The 21,321-nt window shown below is 45.0% G+C and overlaps 1 protein-coding gene across 1 annotated transcript in view; it reads right to left on the reverse strand.

The window, feature by feature from the left end:
* CD247 (CD247 molecule) overlaps positions 1–21,321 on the reverse strand; it is a 210,843-nt gene that overhangs the window by 62,932 nt on the left and 126,590 nt on the right. Inside the window, exon 2 of the mRNA XM_082247017.1 lies at positions 324–427. Within this exon, the coding sequence (XP_082103143.1) occupies positions 324–427 (104 nt within the window). The remainder of the gene's footprint in view (positions 1–323; positions 428–21,321) is intronic.

Below are 21,321 nucleotides of genomic sequence, written 5' to 3' on the forward strand. Positions count from 1 at the left end.
GAACCTAGTGCAGAGGTGATGAGAGCTCTCATAATGGGCAAAGGAGGTGTGCAGACCTAGGAACCAAGCGCAGATATGGTGAGAGCCCCTCATCATTGGCACAGGAGGTGTGTAAAACAAGGATCTCTGCAATAAAGTTCTTGAGAAACAAAAAAGGCTGTCAGGTTGTCCAACTCTCCAGTACTCACCAAACTCCAAATGATCCATTTTGGATTGACTCATTTTTTTACTGTTATTAAAAAAATAGCAGGAACACCAGTGCTTCCTAGCATGGACCGTCTAAGCCACAGGTAAAGAAGATGCAAATGAGTAGCATATCTCACCTTCTCTCTGAAGAGCAGGGCGGTGATAATTATAGCGTAGATGAGCAATAAACCATCCAGGAGGTAACAGAGTCGAGGATCCGTCAGACCAAACACCTGAGCATCTGTGGATACAATAAAAAAGCTTCATGTTACATTGACTTTAAATGCAATTTATTTTTATGAACATTAAAAATATTTACACTTAGCAGCAGCAGAGCATTGTACTCAAGGCCAGGGGAGGACTGGGCCAGGGGGCAGGGGGGCAATTGCCCCCTGGGCCGCTCTGATGTCCTGTAAAAAGGCTGCACTGCTTCTGCCACAGACATGTCTAAAGGATTCCTGGTGAAGAGAAGTAAAAAGTCTCTGCCACTGACCTACTGAGTGTGGGATGAAGACAAGGACAGAGCGCAGGCCTCCCCCCCCTGTGTCTGAGCAGAGGCCAGGTCCATGCCCCGCTTGAGACTCTCCTCCCCTGGCCAGCCCCAACTGAGCTGTCCCAGCCTCCCCCCAACCACCCCCTGTTGGCCAGGTCGGGAACCCGGATTCAGCCGGTGAGTAGAGAGTGGCTGGCTTCAGCTTGGAATGGGGGTCAGGAGGAGGCCAGGAAGAGGGAGAGTGGGAGGGGGGCCGAGTCACTGCACCATGGGCCTCTGGTTTGTACTTGCCCCCTGTTGCCAGTCTGCCCCTGCTCAAGGCCAATTTTTTGTTACATAGTCAAGTTAACGCAGATAGGGGTTTTCGTTAGCAGGACTGCTGGGGGTGGCATCCACGCATTATGTCGCTGGCTGTCAGCAACAAGGTGTGTAATAAAAGGTTCCAGACCAGGCAGTCCAGTTTTTATAACTTTTGTCCAGTTCTTATACTGCTCACAATGGTGAACACCTGACCATCACACCTATTTAAGCTTGTTGGACATCCCGTTCCAAAACCATGGACATTATCACATAGCTACCTCCTTCCTTCGAAGCTAGACCAGCTTTAAGAGCCTGCACTCTTTTGGAAGGGTTTTCAACAAGATTTTGGAGTGCGTCTGTGGGAAATTTTGCTCATTCGGCCAAAAGAACATTTGTGTATTCAGATACTAATGTTGAATGAAAAGACCTGGCTCACAATCGTCATTCTAATTTATCCTAAAGGTGATCATTAGAGTTGAGGTAAGTCACCTATAGTCTGCAATGGAGGCCAAAACTCTCAGCAATGTGATCCCAGAGGGATAGAAGAGACTGCCTCTTGATTTAGGGCCCATTCACACTCACATTCATACACACATTCTGAATGGCACCCCAACACACCTTACAACCAGGGGTGTGTTTTATTGTGCTTCCAAAATGGTGCACGCACCATTTTTGTGCCGTTTTAGTGCATTGAGCAAAATGAATAGGCAAATCTAACGCAATACACAACGACACATGGTATAATGCAGGTCAACACCAGAGATGTATAGTAACTAAGTAGAACTACTTCACCACTGTACTTAAGTACCGAAAGGCGGTATCTGTACTTTCCTAGAGTAGAATTTTTTTCTCCTACTTCCACTTTTACTTCACTACATTTTTTCAATGATTTCAATACTTCTACTCCGATATTTTTTTTTTGTGCTGCATAGTTACTCGTTACTATTATAAAAATGACCACCGCCAGAACAGTAGATGGCAGGTTTCATGAAGCTCAAAACATGTGTATTATCAGCGCATACGAAAATAAAAGCTACTGTATGTATAAATAAAAGCTGCATTTGAAATAATAAAAAACAATATGATGTTCAAACTTTTGACTTCTTTCTTTAATAACTACATAACACAGTACTTGTACTTTTACTTTCAGTACTTGAGTAGCAAAATTAGAAAAAAAACTACTTGCAATACTTAAGTACAAAAAATGTTGAATACTTTAGTACTTCTACTCAAGTCACTTTTTGATTGAGCACTTCCACTTCTACTCAAGTCACTTTTTGATCGAGCACTTGTACTTTTACTCAAGTATGGGTTTCGAGTACTTTATACAACTCTGGTCAACACACATCTGTGGTGTGGATGGGTCCTGGAAGCCTGACACCATGTTTTGCCCACCCCCTGAATCCTCCATCCTCCATTTAATGTGGCCATTGTACAGGCTCTCCCAAAAGTGAGTTGAAGTTGAGTGCACGTGCTCAGCGTCATATCTAGAGGTTGTCTTTGTGAAATAGACATATTAGTGCTGCCAGCATTGCTGCAGAGGTTGAAGCCTGTCATTGCTCAGACCATACACCGCATACTGCATCAAAGTGGTCTGCATGGCTGTCGTTCCAGAAGGAAACCTGTTTTTAAAGACGATGCACAAGAAACCCCGCAAACAGTTTGCTGAAGACAAGCAGACTAAGGACATGGATTACTGGAACCACGTCCTGTGGCCTGATGAGACCAAGATAAACTTATTTGGTTTAGATGGTGTCAAGGGTGTGTGACGGCAACCAGGTCAGGAGTACAAAAACACCTCCAAGATGACCACTGCCTTGCTAAAGAAGCTGAGGGTAAAGGTGATGGACTGGCCAAGCATGTCTCCAGACCTAAACCCTATTGAGCATCTGTGGGGCATCCTCAAACGGAAGGTGGAGGAGCGCAAGGTCTCTAACATCCACCAGCTCCGTGATGTCCTCATGGAGGAGTGGAAGAGGACTCCAGTGGAGACCTGTGAAGCTCTGGTGAACTCCATGCCCAAGAGGGTTAAGACAGCACTGGAAAATAATGGCGGCCACACAAAATATTGATACTTTGGGCCCAATTTGGACTTTTCCCTTAGGGGTGTACTCACTTTTGTTGCCAGCGGTTTAGACAATAATGACTGTGTATTGAGTTATTTTGAGGGGACAGCAAATTTACACTGTTATACAAGCTGTACACTCACTACTTTACATTGTAGCAAAGTGTCATTTCTTCAGTGTTGTCACATGAAAAGATAGAATAAAATATTTACACAAATGTGAGGGGTGTACTTACTTTTGTGAGTTACTGTATATACAGTACCTTAAATCCATCCCAGTCCAGTGATATCATGGTTCCTTCCCTTTTGTCTATGTGAGCCCAGACTGGCGTGATGATGTTCCCCCGGGGGGGTATCTTCATGACATCCTTGGCTCACAAGAAATGCATTTTATGATGCTGGGCATCATTAAACCTGGAAGAGGACAGGTTGGTCCTTGAACCACTGGTAAAGCACCAGAGTAAAATTAAATTTTGCAGCTAAAGTTGCTTTTTTTATTCTTACACCTGATTGGATATTTTTTTTTTTTCATTTGTTAAAAAGTTGGAGTTGGGCTTTTGTTCAGCAGTTTTGACCGACCTCTAAAATGACAGCTTTTGGGCAGACGGCTACTTTAAGCCTGAGCAATTCTCGGAAACATGCGAACAAGTTATAAAAAAAAAAACAGTCTTTCTCTAGCAGAGAGTTCTTGCTGTGCGGCCTCTCGTACTGACCGCTATTGTGTGGTTTGTTGTACCGGTACGGCTTTCTCTCCTGTGAAGTGTGTGAAGTTTTGCTCTTCGCTTGACTCTTTTTTCTTTTTTTTTTTTTTGCTCTTTCCTCCTTCGTAGTATTCTTCTCTCTTTATGTCTACACTGAGATACAGAACGGCGAATGAGCATCAACAATATCTGAAAACCGCAGAGCTGGAATTCCTGACACGACACCTTGCTCTGCTTCTTTGTGTTTTGTAAGGTGTGTGGCAGTGAAGTCACGTTACGGTGCGGTAGGCGGTCAGGGGGATATCCATATTTTTCTTATAAACATACAATTTTCATGTCGCCGACCGCCGCACGACTATTTACGGTGGTAGTCAACCCCGTACAGGCAAAGTGACGTCGCTCACCTACGAGGCCTCTAGGGGGAAAGCGCGCACCGCCGGAGGCGTGCTCCTGCCCCCGCTCGTTCCCTGACATGTCCACTGACATGTCCACTCGAGTGACCGGCGGTTCCGATGTCCGCCGGTCACCTGCGATCTCCCGGTGCAGAGGGAGAAAGGCAGGCGGCTGATGTAAACAAAGCCGCCTGTCATTCTCCCTGGTGTAACTGCAGAGACTATACGATCCTGCTATGTAGGATCATATGTCTCTGTGGTTACATCACAAGCCACGCCCCTTGACAGTTAGAATCCTGCCCCTAGGGACACATTTAACCCCTGGATCTCAAATAAAGTTAACCCCTTCTCTGCCAGTGTCATTTTTACAGTAACAGTGCATATGTATAGCACTGATTACTGTAGTAATGTCACTGGTACCCCCAAAAGTGTCAAAAATGTCAGATCCGTCCGCTGCAATGTCGCAGTCCCGCAAAAAAAATCGCAGATCTCCGCCATTACTAGTTAACCGCTTGCCGACCGCCGCAAGTAAATTTACTGCGGCGGTCAGCCCCTGCCAGGCAGAGTGACTTAATTAACGTCACTAGCCTGGGAGGGTCTGGGGAGCGAGCGCACGCCGCCGGAGGCACGCTCCCGCTCCCGCGCGGTCACGGACCCCCCCGCGCGTGTGACCGGCGGACCCAATGTCCGCCGCTCACTCGGCGATCGTCGGAGGAGAGGGAGAAAGTCAGGCAGCTAGTGTAAACAAGCTGCCTGTCATTCTCCTCGGTGTTAAAACACTGATCAGACTATGTAGATCTGTTGATCAGTGTCCTTTCACCTCAAGCCACAGCCAATCACAGTAGAAAGCACGCCCCTAGGGACACACACAGCCCCTCCCTCCCAAATAAAGTTAACCCCTTCACTACCAGTGTATTTTTACAGTAACAGTGCATATATATAGCACTGATTACTGTAGAAATGTCACTGGTAACCCCAAAAGTGTCAAAAATTTCAGTCAAGGGTCCGATCTGTCCGCCGCAATGTCGCAGTACCGCAAAAAAAATCGCAGATCGCCGCCATTACGCGTTAAAAAAAAAAACAACAAAAATGACAAAAATCTTTCCCTTTGTTAGTAAACGCAATAACTTTTGCGCAAACCAATAAAAATACGCTTTTTGCAATTTTTTCTACCAAACATAGGTAGGATAAAACAAATTGGCCGAAAATGTTAAAAAATTTTGATTTTTACAATTTTTTTTGGGGAATTTCATATAAAAAAATGTGAAAAATATTGTTATTTTTGCAAAATTTACGCTCTTTTTTTGTTTATAGCGCAAAAAGTAAAAATCACACAGGTGATCAAATACCACCAAAAGAAAGCTCTGTTTGTGGGAAAAAAAGGACGTCAAATTCGTTTAGGTACAGCGTCGCACGACCGCACAATTGTCCGTTAAAGTCACGCAGTGCCGAATCGCAAAATACCCCCTGGTCGTTTAGCAGGAAAATCCTCCGGGGCTTAAGTGGTTAAAAAATAAAACAATAAAAATGACAAAAATCCTTGGGTGGGATGGAACCTTCAATCCCGAGTCTTGATTTTGCTAGACTCCTGCAGCCTGTGCATAATAAAGTGCTTGTTGTGCAATCTGGTGCCTTAGGCGCCAAACAAATTCACCAAACAGCGCTCCCAGGTGAACAAATTCCGCACTTACTTGAAAATGTAAACCCCTTTTCTCAAAGGAAGTCCAACAGTGCTCACAGGTTACATAGTTATACTCGGTAAGGCTGAAAAAAAGATACCGGTCCTTCCAGTTCAACCTTTGTGGATGTGTGTGTGTATGTGTTTATTTCAATAGTAAATCATATAACCCTGTATGTTGCGATCGTTAAGATGCCCATCTAATAGTTTTTTAACCACTTGCCGTCTGCTCACTAGAGCTGTACTACGGCAAAGTGGCTCTTGTAGGTCTGGCGACGTAGTACTACGTCGGCAGACACTCCCCCTTCTAGGCTGAACCCTCCATCTGTCCTTGTGTCACATAGTCACCTCCCCCCACACACGTCAGTAAGCACCAGGCATACATTAACCCCTCCCTCTCCAATAAAATTAACCCCTTCCCTGCCAGTTTCATTTTTACAGTAACAGTGCATATTTATAGCTCTGATTACTGTAGTAATGTCACTGGTAACCCCAAAAGTGTCAAAAATTTCAGTCAAGGGTCCGATCTGTCCGCCGCAATGTCGCAGTACCGCAAAAAAAATCGCAGATCGCCGCCATTACGCGTTAAAAAAAAAAAACAACAAAAATGACAAAAATCTTTCCCTTTGTTAGTAAACGCGATAACTTTTGCGCAAACCAATAAAAATACGCTTTTTGCGATTTTTTTTACCAAACATAGGTAGCAGAAAACAAATTGGCCAAAAATGTAAAAAAAATTTGATTTTTACATTTTTTTGGGGGGGAATTTCATATAAAAAAATGTTAAAAATATTGTTATTTTTTCAAAATTTACTCTCTTTTTTTGTTTATAGCGCAAAAAATAAAAATCGCACAGGTGATCAAATACCACCAAAAGAAAGCTCTGTTTGTGGGAAAAAAAGACGTAAATTTCGTTTGGGTACGGCGTTGCACGACCGCGCAATTGTCAGTAAAAGTTGCACAGTACCGAATCGCAAAAAGTGGCCTGGACGTAAGACAGAAAAATCCTCCGCTGGTAAAGTGGTTAAAATATCAACGCTCCCTGCTGACACCACTTCTTGTGGAGGAGAATTCCACATCCTTACTGCTCTGACAGTAAAGAACCCCCTACGCTGATTACAGTTAAACTGCTATTCTTCCAATTTCAGGGAATGGCCATGTGTCTTTTTAAACTCCTTTTCACTGAATTTATTAAGGCTACATTCACACCTGAGCGTAGCGTTTTCGCGCGTTTTTACAGCGATTTTCCCGCGATTTTTACAGCGATTTTACAGCGATTTTTACCGCGATTTACAGGTGTTTTTTGTGCAGGCTTTTTTTGATTGAATAGATACCAATGGAAAACGCCTGTAATCTGCCCAAAAAGAAGCTCATGTACTTTTTTGAGCGTTGGGCGTTTTGTATACAGCGTCAAAATGCTCAGATGTGAACAGGGGCCATTGAAATGAATAGGATTTGTCTTGTTGGGCGTTTTGAGAGCTGATCCTAGAGCAGAAAAACTCCCCAAAAACGCCCCAAAACGCCTAGATGTGAACGGAGCCTAAAGGGTAACAACTTTTGTGGGAGAAAAAAATAGCAAATAAAGAAAAAAACAATATAGCGTATACAATTGTAACACAAATCATATTGTAATTGAATGTTATTAAAAAGGTTTGGGGAAAAAAAAATATCTTTTCTTTTCAATCTGCAGCTGTTGTAGTTTTCTGAAAATGCAATATGCCAACCTGGAGCTGTTCTGTACACAGAATGTATACTGACCACACCCCCAGAAACATCATTTCCTGCTTGTGTGATTGGCTCATCAATTTTCCCAGAAGTCTGCACTAAGATACAAGTCAGAATTCTGGCATCCCCTGCAACAAAAATGTCATTTTTGGTGAGATACTCCCAATAGGAACACGTCTAAAGGGATGCAAACCCAGCAGCTTTGCTCATTAGTGCTCTGCAGCTGCCACAGTTGATAGATAATTATGAAACCACTCCCATTTGACCCACTCAGCACAGAGGAACAAACAGGGATTTCTTCAGATTAACAAAAGGTAGGAATCTGCAACACATTTTGTTACAATCCTTGTAATGTACAGAGATCACCCAGGGGGGAATTTTTTTTTACTCAACAAAAGTGGAGTTATGCTTTAAGCACCATTTACTTTTGGCCGTGGGTGTGCGCAGCCTATTGCATTAGGGTGTGACTGGGCACACCAAAGCTCAAACACAAATGCGTAAATATATACACACACATTCATAGTGTATATATTAAAAAAGAATAGCGCACACATTTCTTTTGCCTGTGTGCGCTATTCTTTTTTAATATACATGTCTTTTGGTTCATAGCTGCACCAGCTTTAGAAATACATGGGTATGCTCCCCCAAATTTTTTGCTTGTTTATTATGTATTCGGTCTGACCAGACTACCGAGGTTGAGCAACCCATCCCACCCCCCACACACACCTGTATTCTATCAGTGTACACTATCAAGTGGATATAGGAGGAGTCCCCTGTAGTGCATTTGCACATCTTTCCCAGCAAGGAGTATTATCTCCAAGGGTTAGAAAGGCTGGATTCATCTCTTTTTCATGGATAGTGTAGGACCCACTGATAATGGGGTACTTTGACGTAGTGGTGGGCTTGAGCACTATATGGCCATATGGTGGGACCAAATCCCCATTTTTATTTATGGATTGTCTTCAAATTTGGTAGTAATTTCCTTTGCATGTGTGCGCTATTCTTTTTTAATTTATTAGATATGAGGCACGCAGCGCCTATAATAGAGTAGATCGATTTTTGCGCAGGGATCCACCATCGTTATATATAGTAGGCTGAGTGAGCCAGAAGAATTCATAGCCTGGGAGACCAAATAGGGCAGCGGTGCTGCTGACATGAGCCAGGTGGCTCAGTATCTTCAGTTGATAATTTTAGTGTGAGAAGTTGAAATCCCTACGTGGGCAACTTTGGATGGAACTTTAATTTCATCTAATAAAAGTGGGCTGCCTTGCCTTCAAACTCAAGTTCGGACTGATGTGGACTCTCTTAAATGGCTCGCCACCATTGAGCTAACCAACCACTATTTCTTGACATTTTCATTAGAGCTTCTGTTGAAAAACAACAAGTTAAGAGTCGGTTCACACTGAGGCGGCACGACTCCTTACTACTTCAGGGGCGACTTGTGCATTACATTGCACCACAAATTCGGAGCGACTTGCAGGGACTTCACATAATGGAAGTCTATGCAAGTCGCTCCGAGGTCACCCCGAAATAGTACAGGACCCTTTTTCTAAGTCGGAGCGACTTGTGTCGGTCCTATTAGAACGGGTCCTGTAGCGGTCAATGGACCGCGAGGGAGCGCGACTTGTCAGGCTGACAAGTCGCCTGACAAGTCGCGCTAATGTCAACCGGCTCTTAATGGCACGATCACTAGGTAAATATAACTCTAGTATCTGCTTGCAGGGGTGGTTCCATGGGATGCTACAAGAGAAAGGAGAAAACCTTATACTTGGGGTAGTGCTCATGGCCTTAATTTAACCTAGAACATAGGCAAGGGTTAAAAGATAAAGGAGTTGCATACTCAATAAGTGATTAAATCAGCTGCTGAAAGAGCTTGAAAACAGAGGGTTTAATATCGCTTTAATGGTTATACTGTTCAGCCATTCCAGAAGATTTGCTACCATAGCTTCAGGTTATGCCTTTGAGTACAGGCCCACTTTGAAGACACTTTTACATGTAGCAATCCGTGTCTCAGGTTTATGGGAAACCTTATTTCTGGAAGCTTGAAAAGTTCTGCAGCCCAAAGATAACCATTCAGAGGTCGATGAGTTAAATATAACGCAGCCTGAAAGGCCGTCTCCTGTGCCGTGCGGTTACCGCGAGCAGATCAGCAGCTGTGTTTGTAAACCTCGAGGTTTCCTGTGCAGCTTCACCAAACTGGCCTGTTATCTACCTGCCATCAGCTCTCAGAGCGTTCACTGCTCTGCTGATATATACATGACGTAGGAGAGCCTATATCACAATGTATACAGCAAAGTGCATTGAATCTGGCTTCACTATAAACGTCCATTCGTGTGCAGGAGACACCCCAGTGATTTAAATGCCTCTGTATGGATGTTTGAAATAAATACAGGTTCAGTTTTCTTTTTGCCCCAGTCCATGGAGTGTACCTATAACAAAGGGAGGCAGAATTAAAAAAAAAAAAAAAAGCTTGGTTCAAGTCCTCTCCTGGAAGTTGTATCATGTAAATATACCTGTAGAGCAGTGGTCTCCAAACTGCATGTGGGTCCAATGTAGCTGTCAGAACCTGGATCACCTTTTGGTGGCATTGTGGTTCCCAGGGTGGAGAATTGTAATTCCAGTGTCCACCAGTGGGTGTCCCCCAACAGACGCCAGTGATCAGTTTACACCTGATGCTGGCTGCTGGGAGGGTATTTAGGTCCTCCCCTACTTTTTTTTTTTTAAAACATTTTATTGGTAATAAAATGAGCAATTACAGAAAGCATGGAATGCAGGGTCCTCCCCTACTTAAGTACCTCCCACTCCAGGGTTTTGCTGATGCCAGATTCTGTTTGCCTAGATCCTGCTCTTGCTTCCTGCCCTGTACCTTATAAACTGCTGCATTGTACCTGCTGCCCCTTGTTCCTGATCCCAGTTTTGTTTCTCCTTTCCCATCTGCTCCCTGCACCTCCAGTTTCCCCGGCTTTTCAGTGTTCTCCATTTATTGATATTGTACTTTATATAGATAATTGTTAGTTAGGCTTTTGTTTGTCAGTTATTAGTCAGTTATTCTGTCACTGGATTTTTTGTTATTTTCATGTTTGCTGTGTGCTGGTGATGAATAAGCATTTAATGTGAAACTCATTAAGGTTCCTTTGTTGATGACTGGTAGGGATGAGTTTGGGTTTGGTTCTGTCGTTGTTGAGATTCCCTGCCCCTCAGCTGCACCTATAAAAAAAGATGGGGTTTCTCATAATATCATTGACCTAATATGGTCCCATGGCCATATTAGGTCAATGACATTGAACTAATATGGCCATGTGTCCATATTACTTCAAAGATGTCACAAGCATTCTTGCCCCTCTATGCACGTCAGCTTTTGAGCATTGACTCTCTCGCCCGAAGCTCATTGACCCAGCAATGACAGATAAGTTCTGGTTTTAGAACAAACCCAAATTGAAACCCAAGCTCATCACTAATGTCTGTTTGCCTGTGCATACATAATAAAACAGTGGGGCAAGAAAAATATGTGGAATCATTATTTTGGATGTTTGCTACTTATTTTATTAATAATCATGGGAACAATACAACCATTAAGGTCATGGTGAGGCGGTACAAAAGGAACTGAAAGCTCACCTCTAAAGTACTGTGAGATGCAGCATTGACTTCTTATAACAGAAGGTATTTACACACCCTCACTTCCAGCAAAAACCCAAAAGCAAGGTCTCTGCCTATAGGTAAGTGAGCAGAGTCATGCAAATTATTCCTTTTTGCCCCTTTTAGACATCTGCTGGTGTACAGCACAGATAGGGCCAATGAGCTACAGGTGGGTGATTCCCTGCCCGCATCTGAACATATACATGGGCCCGAGGGTTGTATGTGACATCATTGACCTAATATTAGCCTCTTCATTCATACCTGTAAGTTAGCTGTCATTGCTGGACCAATGAGCTGCAAGCAGGGGATTCCCTACCCTGCAGCTGACATACACAAAGGGGCAGGGAATCACCTCCATAAATGACCACTAACTTCCGAGTTTGAATTGAACTCAAGCCCAAACCAAAGCTCATCACTAACTACTAACACAAGTTCTGTAACTATATCTGTGCTATACATTAGCAGAAGATTAATTCACTATTGCTTATAGAACCCCTAGAAAACTCTGCAGGAATCCTAGTTGAGAAAAAAATGCTATAGAGCAGACTTTCTTAACCTTTTTACCACAGAAGAACTCTTAAAGTTTTTTGCAGGTCTCAGGGAACCCCTACAAAAAAACAATTCATTAAGGGTCAGTGGGTGGAATTCTCCTTACATTGGTGGTCAGTGGGATGAATGTTCCTTATATTGGTGGTCAGTGGGAAGAATCCTTCTTACATTGGTGGTCAGTGGGAAGAATGCTCCTTACATTGGTGGTCAGTGGGAAGAATGTTCCTTATATTGGTGGTCAGTGGGAAGAATGCTCCTTACATTGGTGGTCAGTGAGAAGAATGCTCCTTACATTGGTGATCAGTGTGAAGAATGCTCCTTACATTGGTGGTCAGTGGGAAGAAGGAGGAGGACACACCCAAAGAGCTCTCTGTGAGAACCAGCCCTTTTCAAGCCTGGGCCTTGCTTGCTAGCTTGGCCCAGGAACAATGCCTGATCCTGGGGGAGGCCCTGGGAGGGATCCCCCTGATGACACGGGGCCTAGTGAGGAGGAGGTGGAGGACCTGTCTGTGGGTCCAGGCCCCGATGAGAATGCGGATGTCTTCAGCCAGAAGGTTATCAATCGTTTTAGGGCGATTGGAAGAGCTGAAGAAAAGCTTAAAGTTTTGAAGGCTGAACATAAATCCTTCAGAGCCAAATACTGCCAGGCCTGGAGTAAAAATCGCACAGCCATGAAGCCTGAGCTACAGGAATTGGAAGATAAGGTAAAGAAACAATCTTTATTACTGGAAAAGTTGAAAGATAGAAGCGGAGTGTTTAAAGAAAAATTTGATAATGAGAGGAGATTTGCCAGCCAAGCATCAGCAAGTTCTGTGGATCAGCAGCCTCAGTTAATGGATGACCAGGCTCCATCTGCCTCTGCACCTCTCCCCCCATGCCAGAACTGGGAATCGCCAGCGGCAACCAGCCAGGGGGTTGAGAGTGGGCATGGATCCCTGACATTCATCCAGGAGATGGAGTCCCCCCTGAGAGCAGATAAGTTTGCATTCACTGATGATCCATCAGAAATCCCTGTGGATGGGCAGAGGAGATACAAACCAGCAAAGCCAGTAATGGTGGAGAAATCCCAGTATACCATGCTGCCATCCAACATGTCTGCCCCACCTGCTGTAGTGGATGGTGTCCCAGGTGAGAAGGAGCTTTGCCTACAGCTACCTATTGGAGATTCTGCTGTGAACACAACCAGTACAGACATGCAGGGAAAATCCCTGACCGTGAAATCCCTGGACCATCAGGTGAATGTGGATGGACCTGCATCTGACACCCCAGACATGGATTTTGCTGGTCTGGCTGAGACCAGTAGTCCCTCTGAAAGCAAAATGGCTGCCAGCTCCAAGGAGTCTGTTTCACTTTCACCAGAGCTTCCCAGTGTTTCAGGGCTGATTGCTGGTGGGGGAGGGGATCAGCATGCTGCTGTTTTTGGAATGGAAGCAGCCATGGAAGTTACCTGCAGTGTTTTACCTGCTGCTGTGCTAGAACTGAATTCCATTTCCACAGCTGAAAACCCTGTCCCAGTGGAAGAGAAGATGACAGCTGAAACTCTTACCAGTGCAGCACCAACTATGGATTCTGCTGTGAAGACAACAAATATCCCAGCAAGTATTAAAAATGACAATAATCATAAAGCAATGAATGTGGTGGGTGGTGGTGAAGGGGATAATATTGCTGGGAAAAATAGAAATGACATTTCTCCCCCTGCTCAGCAGAGGAAAGATTTATCGATTGTACAGATCAATCCCGGATCTGTACAATCGTTATCTGTTATGTCTGTGTCGGATGTTTCAAAACAAACTGATGGATTTTCTGCTGGGAGGAATGTTGGAAGCTATGCTTCAGCTTTGGGGAGTCGCACCAGGGTGGGTGGTGGGGATTTGGTTAGTAATCGCAATTCAAGGAGGTTTGTTGAGGGGTTGGTTAGTGGGTATAGGAGGAGGAATGTGGTTCAGTTGCGGTGGGAGGGCGATGGAACGCCGCCAGTAAGGGGGAGAGTGGCCGAGTTGGTCTTGGAAATGGGGTTTAAAGCCTGTGACATTTTTGCTTTGATTTGCCCGGTGGGAAGTTATGAATTTGATTTGTCGTTTGTGAAACCTGAGAGTTTGGATCTCTTTTGGGAGAGATTTAGGAGGTGCAAGGGCCTTCAGCAGTGGAGTGGTTTGGTGCCAAAGGTGATTTCAAGACAGCCTCTGATAAAGTCGGTGACCATCTTGGTGCGTAACGAATCCATACCAGAGGCTGATTTATTAGTATGGCTACGCCGATATGGCGAGGTCCTCACTCCACTGCGGAAGGTCCTTGATGAGCATGGGATATGGACAGGGGCCTGGACAGTGTCACTAAAATTGGGGGTGCTGGGCGATGTAGTTCAGCACCTTCCCTGCTCAGCCTTTCTGGGTAGGGATAGGCTGACCATTTTCTACCAAGGTCAGCCTAAGGTATGTAATAAATGTGGTGATAAAGGCCACTTTGCATCGTCCTGCACCCACAAGAAGTGCTCACTGTGCCAGGATTTAGGCCATTTGGCCAGAGAATGCACCCAGATTCGGTGCAATTTGTGCCAGCAGCTGGGTCATCCATATAGCCAGTGCCCAGAGGCACTGCATAACTTGCCAGGATTGGAGACTGAGCTGCAGAGGCTTGATAAAGAAGATGAAGCAGCTGAAGTTAGAGAGGAAATTGTTGTTGCCCCTCCTGTGTCTGTTGTGTCAGATTCTGTTTCCCCTAGTGAGGTGGTCCCTGAGTCTGTCCTTCCTGTGTCTGTTGTGTCAGATTTTGTTTCCCCTAGTGATGTGGTCCCTGAGTCTGTCCCTCCTGTTGTTCCTACATCTACTGTGCGTAGATCCTCCAGACTAGCGGAAGCTGCTGGGGGGGCGGGTATAGTGGATCTTCCCCCTCGGCCTACTCCACCTCCAGTCCCTGTCTCTCGACACCGCAAACGCGGCCAAGAGGGTGCAGGGGTGCTGGATGGTGGTGGGGTCGATGGGGTTGAGGGAGGGGTGTCCATGTCCCATGTCTCACCCTCTGTTGTGGAGGATTCGGATGATGAGGGGTGGGAGAGGACAAAGAGGAAGAAAAAGAAGAAGAGGAAGACCAGTAAGGCGGTCATTTCTTCCTTACAGTTAGAGCCAGGAGGGGTTCCTCTTGGCAACACATTTTCGGTTTTATCAGGGGAGGAGTTAGTATCCGATTTATCTACTTCTTTATCATCTATGGATGAGGGGGAGTCACATAGTGTAAAGAGAGCTGCTTCGGGTGATGAGAGTGTGGTGGAGGTTAAGAAACGACTACCCCAATCATCCTGATGGCAGTGCCCGCTCTGATAAAGGTGGCGACCATTAATGTCGCCAGCGTGAAATCTGCAAGAGCTCGTGATATTGCCTTATTTTTGCTCAGTGAGTTTGATGCTGAGATTTTATTTTTGCAAGAGACCTGGCTCAATACTTTGGCCGATGTCCATCTAGCAAAAAGGGAGTGGAGATGCGGTCCCTCCTTTTGGTCTCTTGCGGCTGAGCCTTGCAGCGGAGTTGCGGTTCTTTTTAAAACCGATATGGTAACGTGCCGGCGGATAATTGAGGTAGAAATGGGGAGATGCATGGTCTTAGACGTCTCTGTTAGGGGGCAGGACCTGCGCCTCATCAATATCTATGGACCGCAGTCAAAATGGGACAGGAAATGCCTCTTCACAAAGATCAAGCCCTTCCTTTTTACATCCCAGCAGGTTGTCTTTGGAGGTGACTTTAACACCATAATTAGGCCTGAAGACAGGAGGGTCTCCATAGACAGGCTGGGTTATGATAGCGTTTTTCTTAGAGATATGGTTAGACAAGCAGGCCTGGTAGATGTGCACATTAAGCACTGCCCTGGCAGCACAGGATTCACATTTCAGAGAGGGAATAGTCAGAGTAGGATAGATAGGTTTTTTTTAAAGGAGAACTCTGCTTTCTCGGCTCCTGAGTTGAGGGCGGTGGAGTTCTCTGACCACTGTATGCTGTCTGTGACTCTGAATGCCTCGGACACTCCACCCAGGGGAAGGGGTACCTGGAAACTGAATTCGGCTCTCCTGGAAGATGTAGAGGTAAGACAATCCTTTGAGGATTTTTTTCAGGCACAGGTTTCTATTCTGGACTTTTGCAGCAGTAAGTCAGAGTGGTGGGAGCTTGTGAAACAAAGGGCGATTGGACTTTTCAAGGCCATAAGTAAGAAGAAGCAGCTTGGTATGTATATTGTCTACCAGCATTTGCGGAGGAAGCTTGATCGTCTTGTCTCGTATGGAGGAGATCCAGGGGAGATCTCGGAGGTAAAGCTTCTTCTTAGGAAGTGTCAATACGACCGGCATGCCTCCTTGGTTCTGGAGAGAGATTACGGGAAATATCACTCGCCTGATCCTTACCAGAACTGTAAGCAAGGCATAGCAGTTAAGACGGTCATAGGTCTGAGGGATAGTACGGGTTCCCTGGTTAAGTCCAGATCAGGGATCCTGGAGATCTTCAGGTCATATTACGCAGACCTTCTGGGAAGAAAGGACCTTAATCGGGACAGGATGGAAAGCTTTCTGGATTCTACTCCAGGATTGGGAAATGATACATTGCCTTTGATGGATTTGACAGAACCAATTTCAGCGGATGAGGTAGTTCGTGCTATAGAGAAGCTGGCTACCAAAAAATCGCCTGGGCCAGATGGGTTGACAGCTGAATTTTACAAGTGTTTTAAGTCCATTCTGGCTCCCTTTTTAGCGGAGGTTTATAACAGCTGTTTAGAAGAGGGTTCTCTCCCTCCCTCCATGAGGCAATCCGCTGTGATTCTTCTGTCAAAAGGTAAAGACCCCTCAATAATTGAGAACTGGCGCCCCATCAGTCTTCTCAATGTTGATAGAAAGATCTTGGCGAAGATTCTTTTTTGGCGCTTGTCGTCAGTAGCAGGCGATTTGTTGTCCAATCATCAGCACTGCTCGGTCCAGGGCAGAAGTACCTTTTCAGCAATTTTAGCTGTCCGGGAGGCTTTGGAGCGATGCAGGGCTGCTGGATGGAGAAAGTACTTGCTGGCATTGGATCAGGCGAAGGCTTTTGATCGAGTCAATCATGAGTACCTGTATTTGCTACTTGGTAGATACGGCCTGCAGGGGAGGTTTATTGATTGGCTGAAAACATTATATAAAGGGGCTGAGAGCTTCCCACTTGTTAATGGTTGGGTTGGACGGCCTTTTGAGGTTGGCTCTGGTGTGCGCCAGGGGTGTCCTTTGAGCCCCCTGCTATATGTATTCGCAATCGACCCCTTCATAAGAAGGTTAGAGAGTGGATCGTTGTGTGGGGTGCCTTTGGGCATTGCTGGTGTGCCACCTTTGAAGGTCGTGGCCTATGCTGATGATGTGTCTGTTATTATCTCTGGGATGGAAGAGGCGCAGGAGGTGGTCTCTGTGATAGAGCAGTACACAGAGGCTTCTGGCTCTAAAATCAATCATGAAAAGAGTGAAGTTTTCTGGATGGGTGAGGAGGGTGAAAGCTTCGAACTTCCGGATGCCTTCCCAGAGCCCCAGCAGGAAATTAAAGTGTTGGGCATCAAATTTGGTCCTGGTGACTATGGTCATCGAAATTGGGAAAGCAGGTTGTTGAATGCCAATGCCAAGGTGGCAAGCTGGAAGAAATGGAAACTTTCCTTGAGGGAAAGGGTTGACTTGATTAAAACTTACCTGATCCCAATCTTTTTATATGTCAGCTTTGTCTGTATCTTGCCGGAATCTCTCTATGCAAGGGTGTACAGCTGCTTTTTCCAACTGTTATGGGGAAATAGGCTGAACCTGATCAAACGCAGTGTAACTTACCTGTCCAGGCGGGAGGGTGGTCTAGGAATGGTCAACCCTATAGTTTTCTTTTCTCTGCTCTTTTTAAAGTATAATCTTGGTAATATGTTAGCAGAGACCCCGCCGGGATGGGTGGGTATTTTTCAATCTTGGTTTAGGCCTTTTCTGCGATGCTGGGAAGATGGCGGGCCAGTGAAAAGTCTGAGAGTCCGACATGGCAAGCTTCCGGCTTATGTTGCCCCGTGTCTGAAAATACTTAGGCAGTGGCAGGTGACAGTGGGGGATATCAAGTCCCTCCCCAGAAAGCTTCTGGAGAAGAGGATTTTGGGCTCTGCTTTCAGTGTGTCACTGACCTTAAGGGATTGCCCAGGCCCCGTAATGAGGGAGGGGTTGCGTTTAATTAACTTAGGAAGAATCCCTTTGAAGTTTAGGGATCAAGCCTGGCTCGCTTTCCATGGAAGGCTCTATGTGAGAGGGAACCTGAAGCATCGCCCTGTGGATGATCGGGATTGTCCTAGAGCGGAGTGTGTTGGTAAAGTGGAATCTATGGACCACTTTTTGCTCCAGTGTCCCTTTAACATAGAGGTGTATAAAAGGGTGGGGAGGGCTCTAGGCCTCCCCTTTCTCTATCGCATGAGTTATGCGGAGTGGGTGTACGGGGCATTCCCGACTCGCTGGGATTTTGATTTGGATACACTTTTTCTAGTTAGTATAGTTGTCTGTTACTTCACGTGGAATGCACGGTGCCAGATTACCCTGCGGAAGAAAGTCCTCCCTGTTGAGGTGGTGGTGTACGATATTCTGGGTGAGGTTGGGAAGATTCGGGGTCTTGAGAAGGGCAGGGAGCCTCGAGCGGTCTGGATAAGGGCGTGGAGGAATATCAGACCTGCTTTTGGTGAACTGTCCATCTCTGGGTGAGGAGCTCTTTTCCTATGCTATTTCTTTCACGCCCTTAGCTTTTGTTGGTTAATATCTTCTTTTTGAAGAAGGGCTGCATGCATAATGGGGGTGGTTTTGTTTCTTGACCTCGCAGGTTTGATGTCTGGTGTGGTGGTGTGAGTCTAATTAAGATTATTTTTCCCGGTAATGATGTGTTTCATGATGTGAGTTTTGTTTTTGCTGTAAAGCCATTCTTTATTTGAGAGCAGAACTTGCTATGTATTTTTTTCCCTTTTCATGTAAATATGTATATATTTATTTATGTATATTGATTTTATGATTATTGATTGCAAGACTTTTAATAAACAAAAATTGGGAAGAATGCTCCTTACATTGGTGGTCAGAGGGAAGAATGCTCCTTACATTGGTGGTCAGTGAGAAAAATGCTCCTTACATTGGTGGTCAGTGAGAAGAATGCTCCTTACATTTGTTGTCAGTGGGAAGAATGCTCCTTACATTGGTGGTCAGAGGGAAGAATGCTCCTTACATTGGTGGTCAGTGGGAAGAATGCTCCTTACATTTGTTGTCAGTGGGAAGAATGCTCCTTACATTGGTGGTCAGAGGGAAGAATGCTCCTTACATTGGTGGTCAGTGGGAAGAATGCTCCTTTCATTGGTGGTCAGCGGGAAGAATGCTCCTTACATTTGTAGTCAGTGGGAAGAATGCTCCTTACATTGGTGGTCAGTGGGAAGAATGCTCCTTACATTGGTGGTCAGTGGGAAGAATGCTCCTTACATTGGTGGTCAGTGGGAAGAATGCTCCTTACATTGGTGGTCAGTGGGAAGAATGCTCCTTACATTGGTGATCAGTGGGAAGAATGTTCCTTATATTGGTGGTCAGTGGGAAGAATGCTCCTTACATTGGTAAACAGTGGGAAGAATGTTCCTTACATTAGTGGTCAGTGAGAAGAGTGTTCCTTACATTGATGGTCAATGGAAAGAATGCTCCTTACATTGGTGGTCAGTGGGAAGAATATCCCTTACATTGGGGGTCAGTGGGAAGAATGCTCCTTACATTGGGGGTCAGTCGGAAGAATGCTCCTTACATTGGTGGTCAGTGGGAAGAATGTTCCTTATATTGGTGGTCAGTGGGAAGAATGCTCCTTACATTGGTGGTCAGTGAGAAGAATGCTCCTTACATTGGTGGTCAGTGGGAAGAATGCTCCTTACATTGGTGGTCAGAGGGAAGAATGCTCCTTACATTGGTGGTCAGTGAGAAAAATGCTCCTTACATTGGTGGTCAGTGAGAAGAATGCTCCTTACATTTGTTGTCAGTGGGAAGAATGCTCCTTACATTGGTGGTCAGAGGGAAGAATGCTCCTTACATTGGTGGTCAGTGGGAAGAATGCTCCTTACATTTGTTGTCAGTGGGAAGAATGCTCCTTACATTGGTGGTCAGAGGGAAGAATGCTCCTTACATTGGTGGTCAGTGGGAAGAATGCTCCTTTCATTGGTGGTCAGCGGGAAGAATGCTCCTTACATTTGTAGTCAGTGGGAAGAATGCTCCTTACATTGGTGGTCAGTGGGAAGAATGCTCCTTACATTGGTGGTCAGTGGGAAGAATGCTCCTTACATTGGTGGTCAGTGGGAAGAATGCTCCTTACATTGGTGGTCAGTGGGAAGAATGCTCCTTACATTGGTGATCAGTGGGAAGAATGTTCCTTATATTGGTGGTCAGTGGGAAGAATGCTCCTTACATTGGTAAACAGTGGGAAGAATGTTCCTTACATTAGTGGTCAGTGAGAAGAGTGTTCCTTACATTGATGGTCAAAGGAAAGAATGCTCCTTACATTGGTGGTCAGTGGGAAGAATATCCCTTACATTGGGGGTCAGTGGGAAGAATGCTCCTTACATTGGGGGTCAGTCGGAAGAATGCTCTGTACATTAGTGGTCAGTGGGAAGTATGACATCCTTTCAGATAGATAAAAAAGGAATATCATTTTTATGTAGCTGGCTCTGCCAAGTGACGTTGGCCCTGGAACTGTGCAGGCACCATCAGATAGGAGGTCTATCAGCCACAACTCAAGGAACCCCTAGCAACCTCTGAAGGAACCCTAGAGTTCCACAGAGCCTGGCTGAGAAAGGATGCTCTAGAGCAGTGATGGCGAACCTTGGCACCCCAGACGTGTTTTGGAACTACATTTCCCATTATGCTTATGCACTCTGGAGTGTAGTTGAGTATCATGGGAAATGTAGTTCCAAAACATCTGGGGTGCCAAGGTTCGCCGTCACTGCTCTAGAGAATCCATCCTAAGATTGATAAGACTGCTGTAATGTGGCAATTCCAAAGTGCTTGAAGTCAGAATCTCTGTAACAACAAGTAATCACTAAAAATTATACTACAAGTTATTGCCCACACCAAACCCCAAAGACAATAAAATACATTGTAATCAGTTCAGGTGGACCTCACCCTTTAGGTTGTTTATATTCCATATGCTATGAGGCCAGTTGCACATGGACATAAGCATTTACATAAAGTTCATAGTTACATAGTCTGGTTGAAAAAAAGACACACCTCCATCTAGTTCAACCAATAAAAGGGGGAAATAAATCATACAATCTCATATGCAAAATCCTATACCCACAGTTGATCCAGAGGAAGGCAAAAAATGTTCAATAAAGACCTTCCTTAAAGGCGCGTAAAGGGGCGTATAGGCGCATAAGCGTATACTTAATCATAAACTTCTTCTTCAATGCCAGTAAAGCAATATACACGTCTACGTGCATAAACATGTGTTTAGCATGTAAACACGCGTAGATGCGTAAATTACTACACTTAAAAGTAAAATGTTCTATTTTTGTTTTACAGCTCTGTACTCATCGCTCTATTACTTATCTTTACTCAGTTGCGTGTATGGTCCCAT

The sequence above is a fragment of the Pelophylax lessonae genome, assembly GCF_965119305.1.
Source record: "Pelophylax lessonae genome assembly, chromosome: 2".
NCBI lineage: Eukaryota > Metazoa > Chordata > Amphibia > Anura > Ranidae > Pelophylax > Pelophylax lessonae.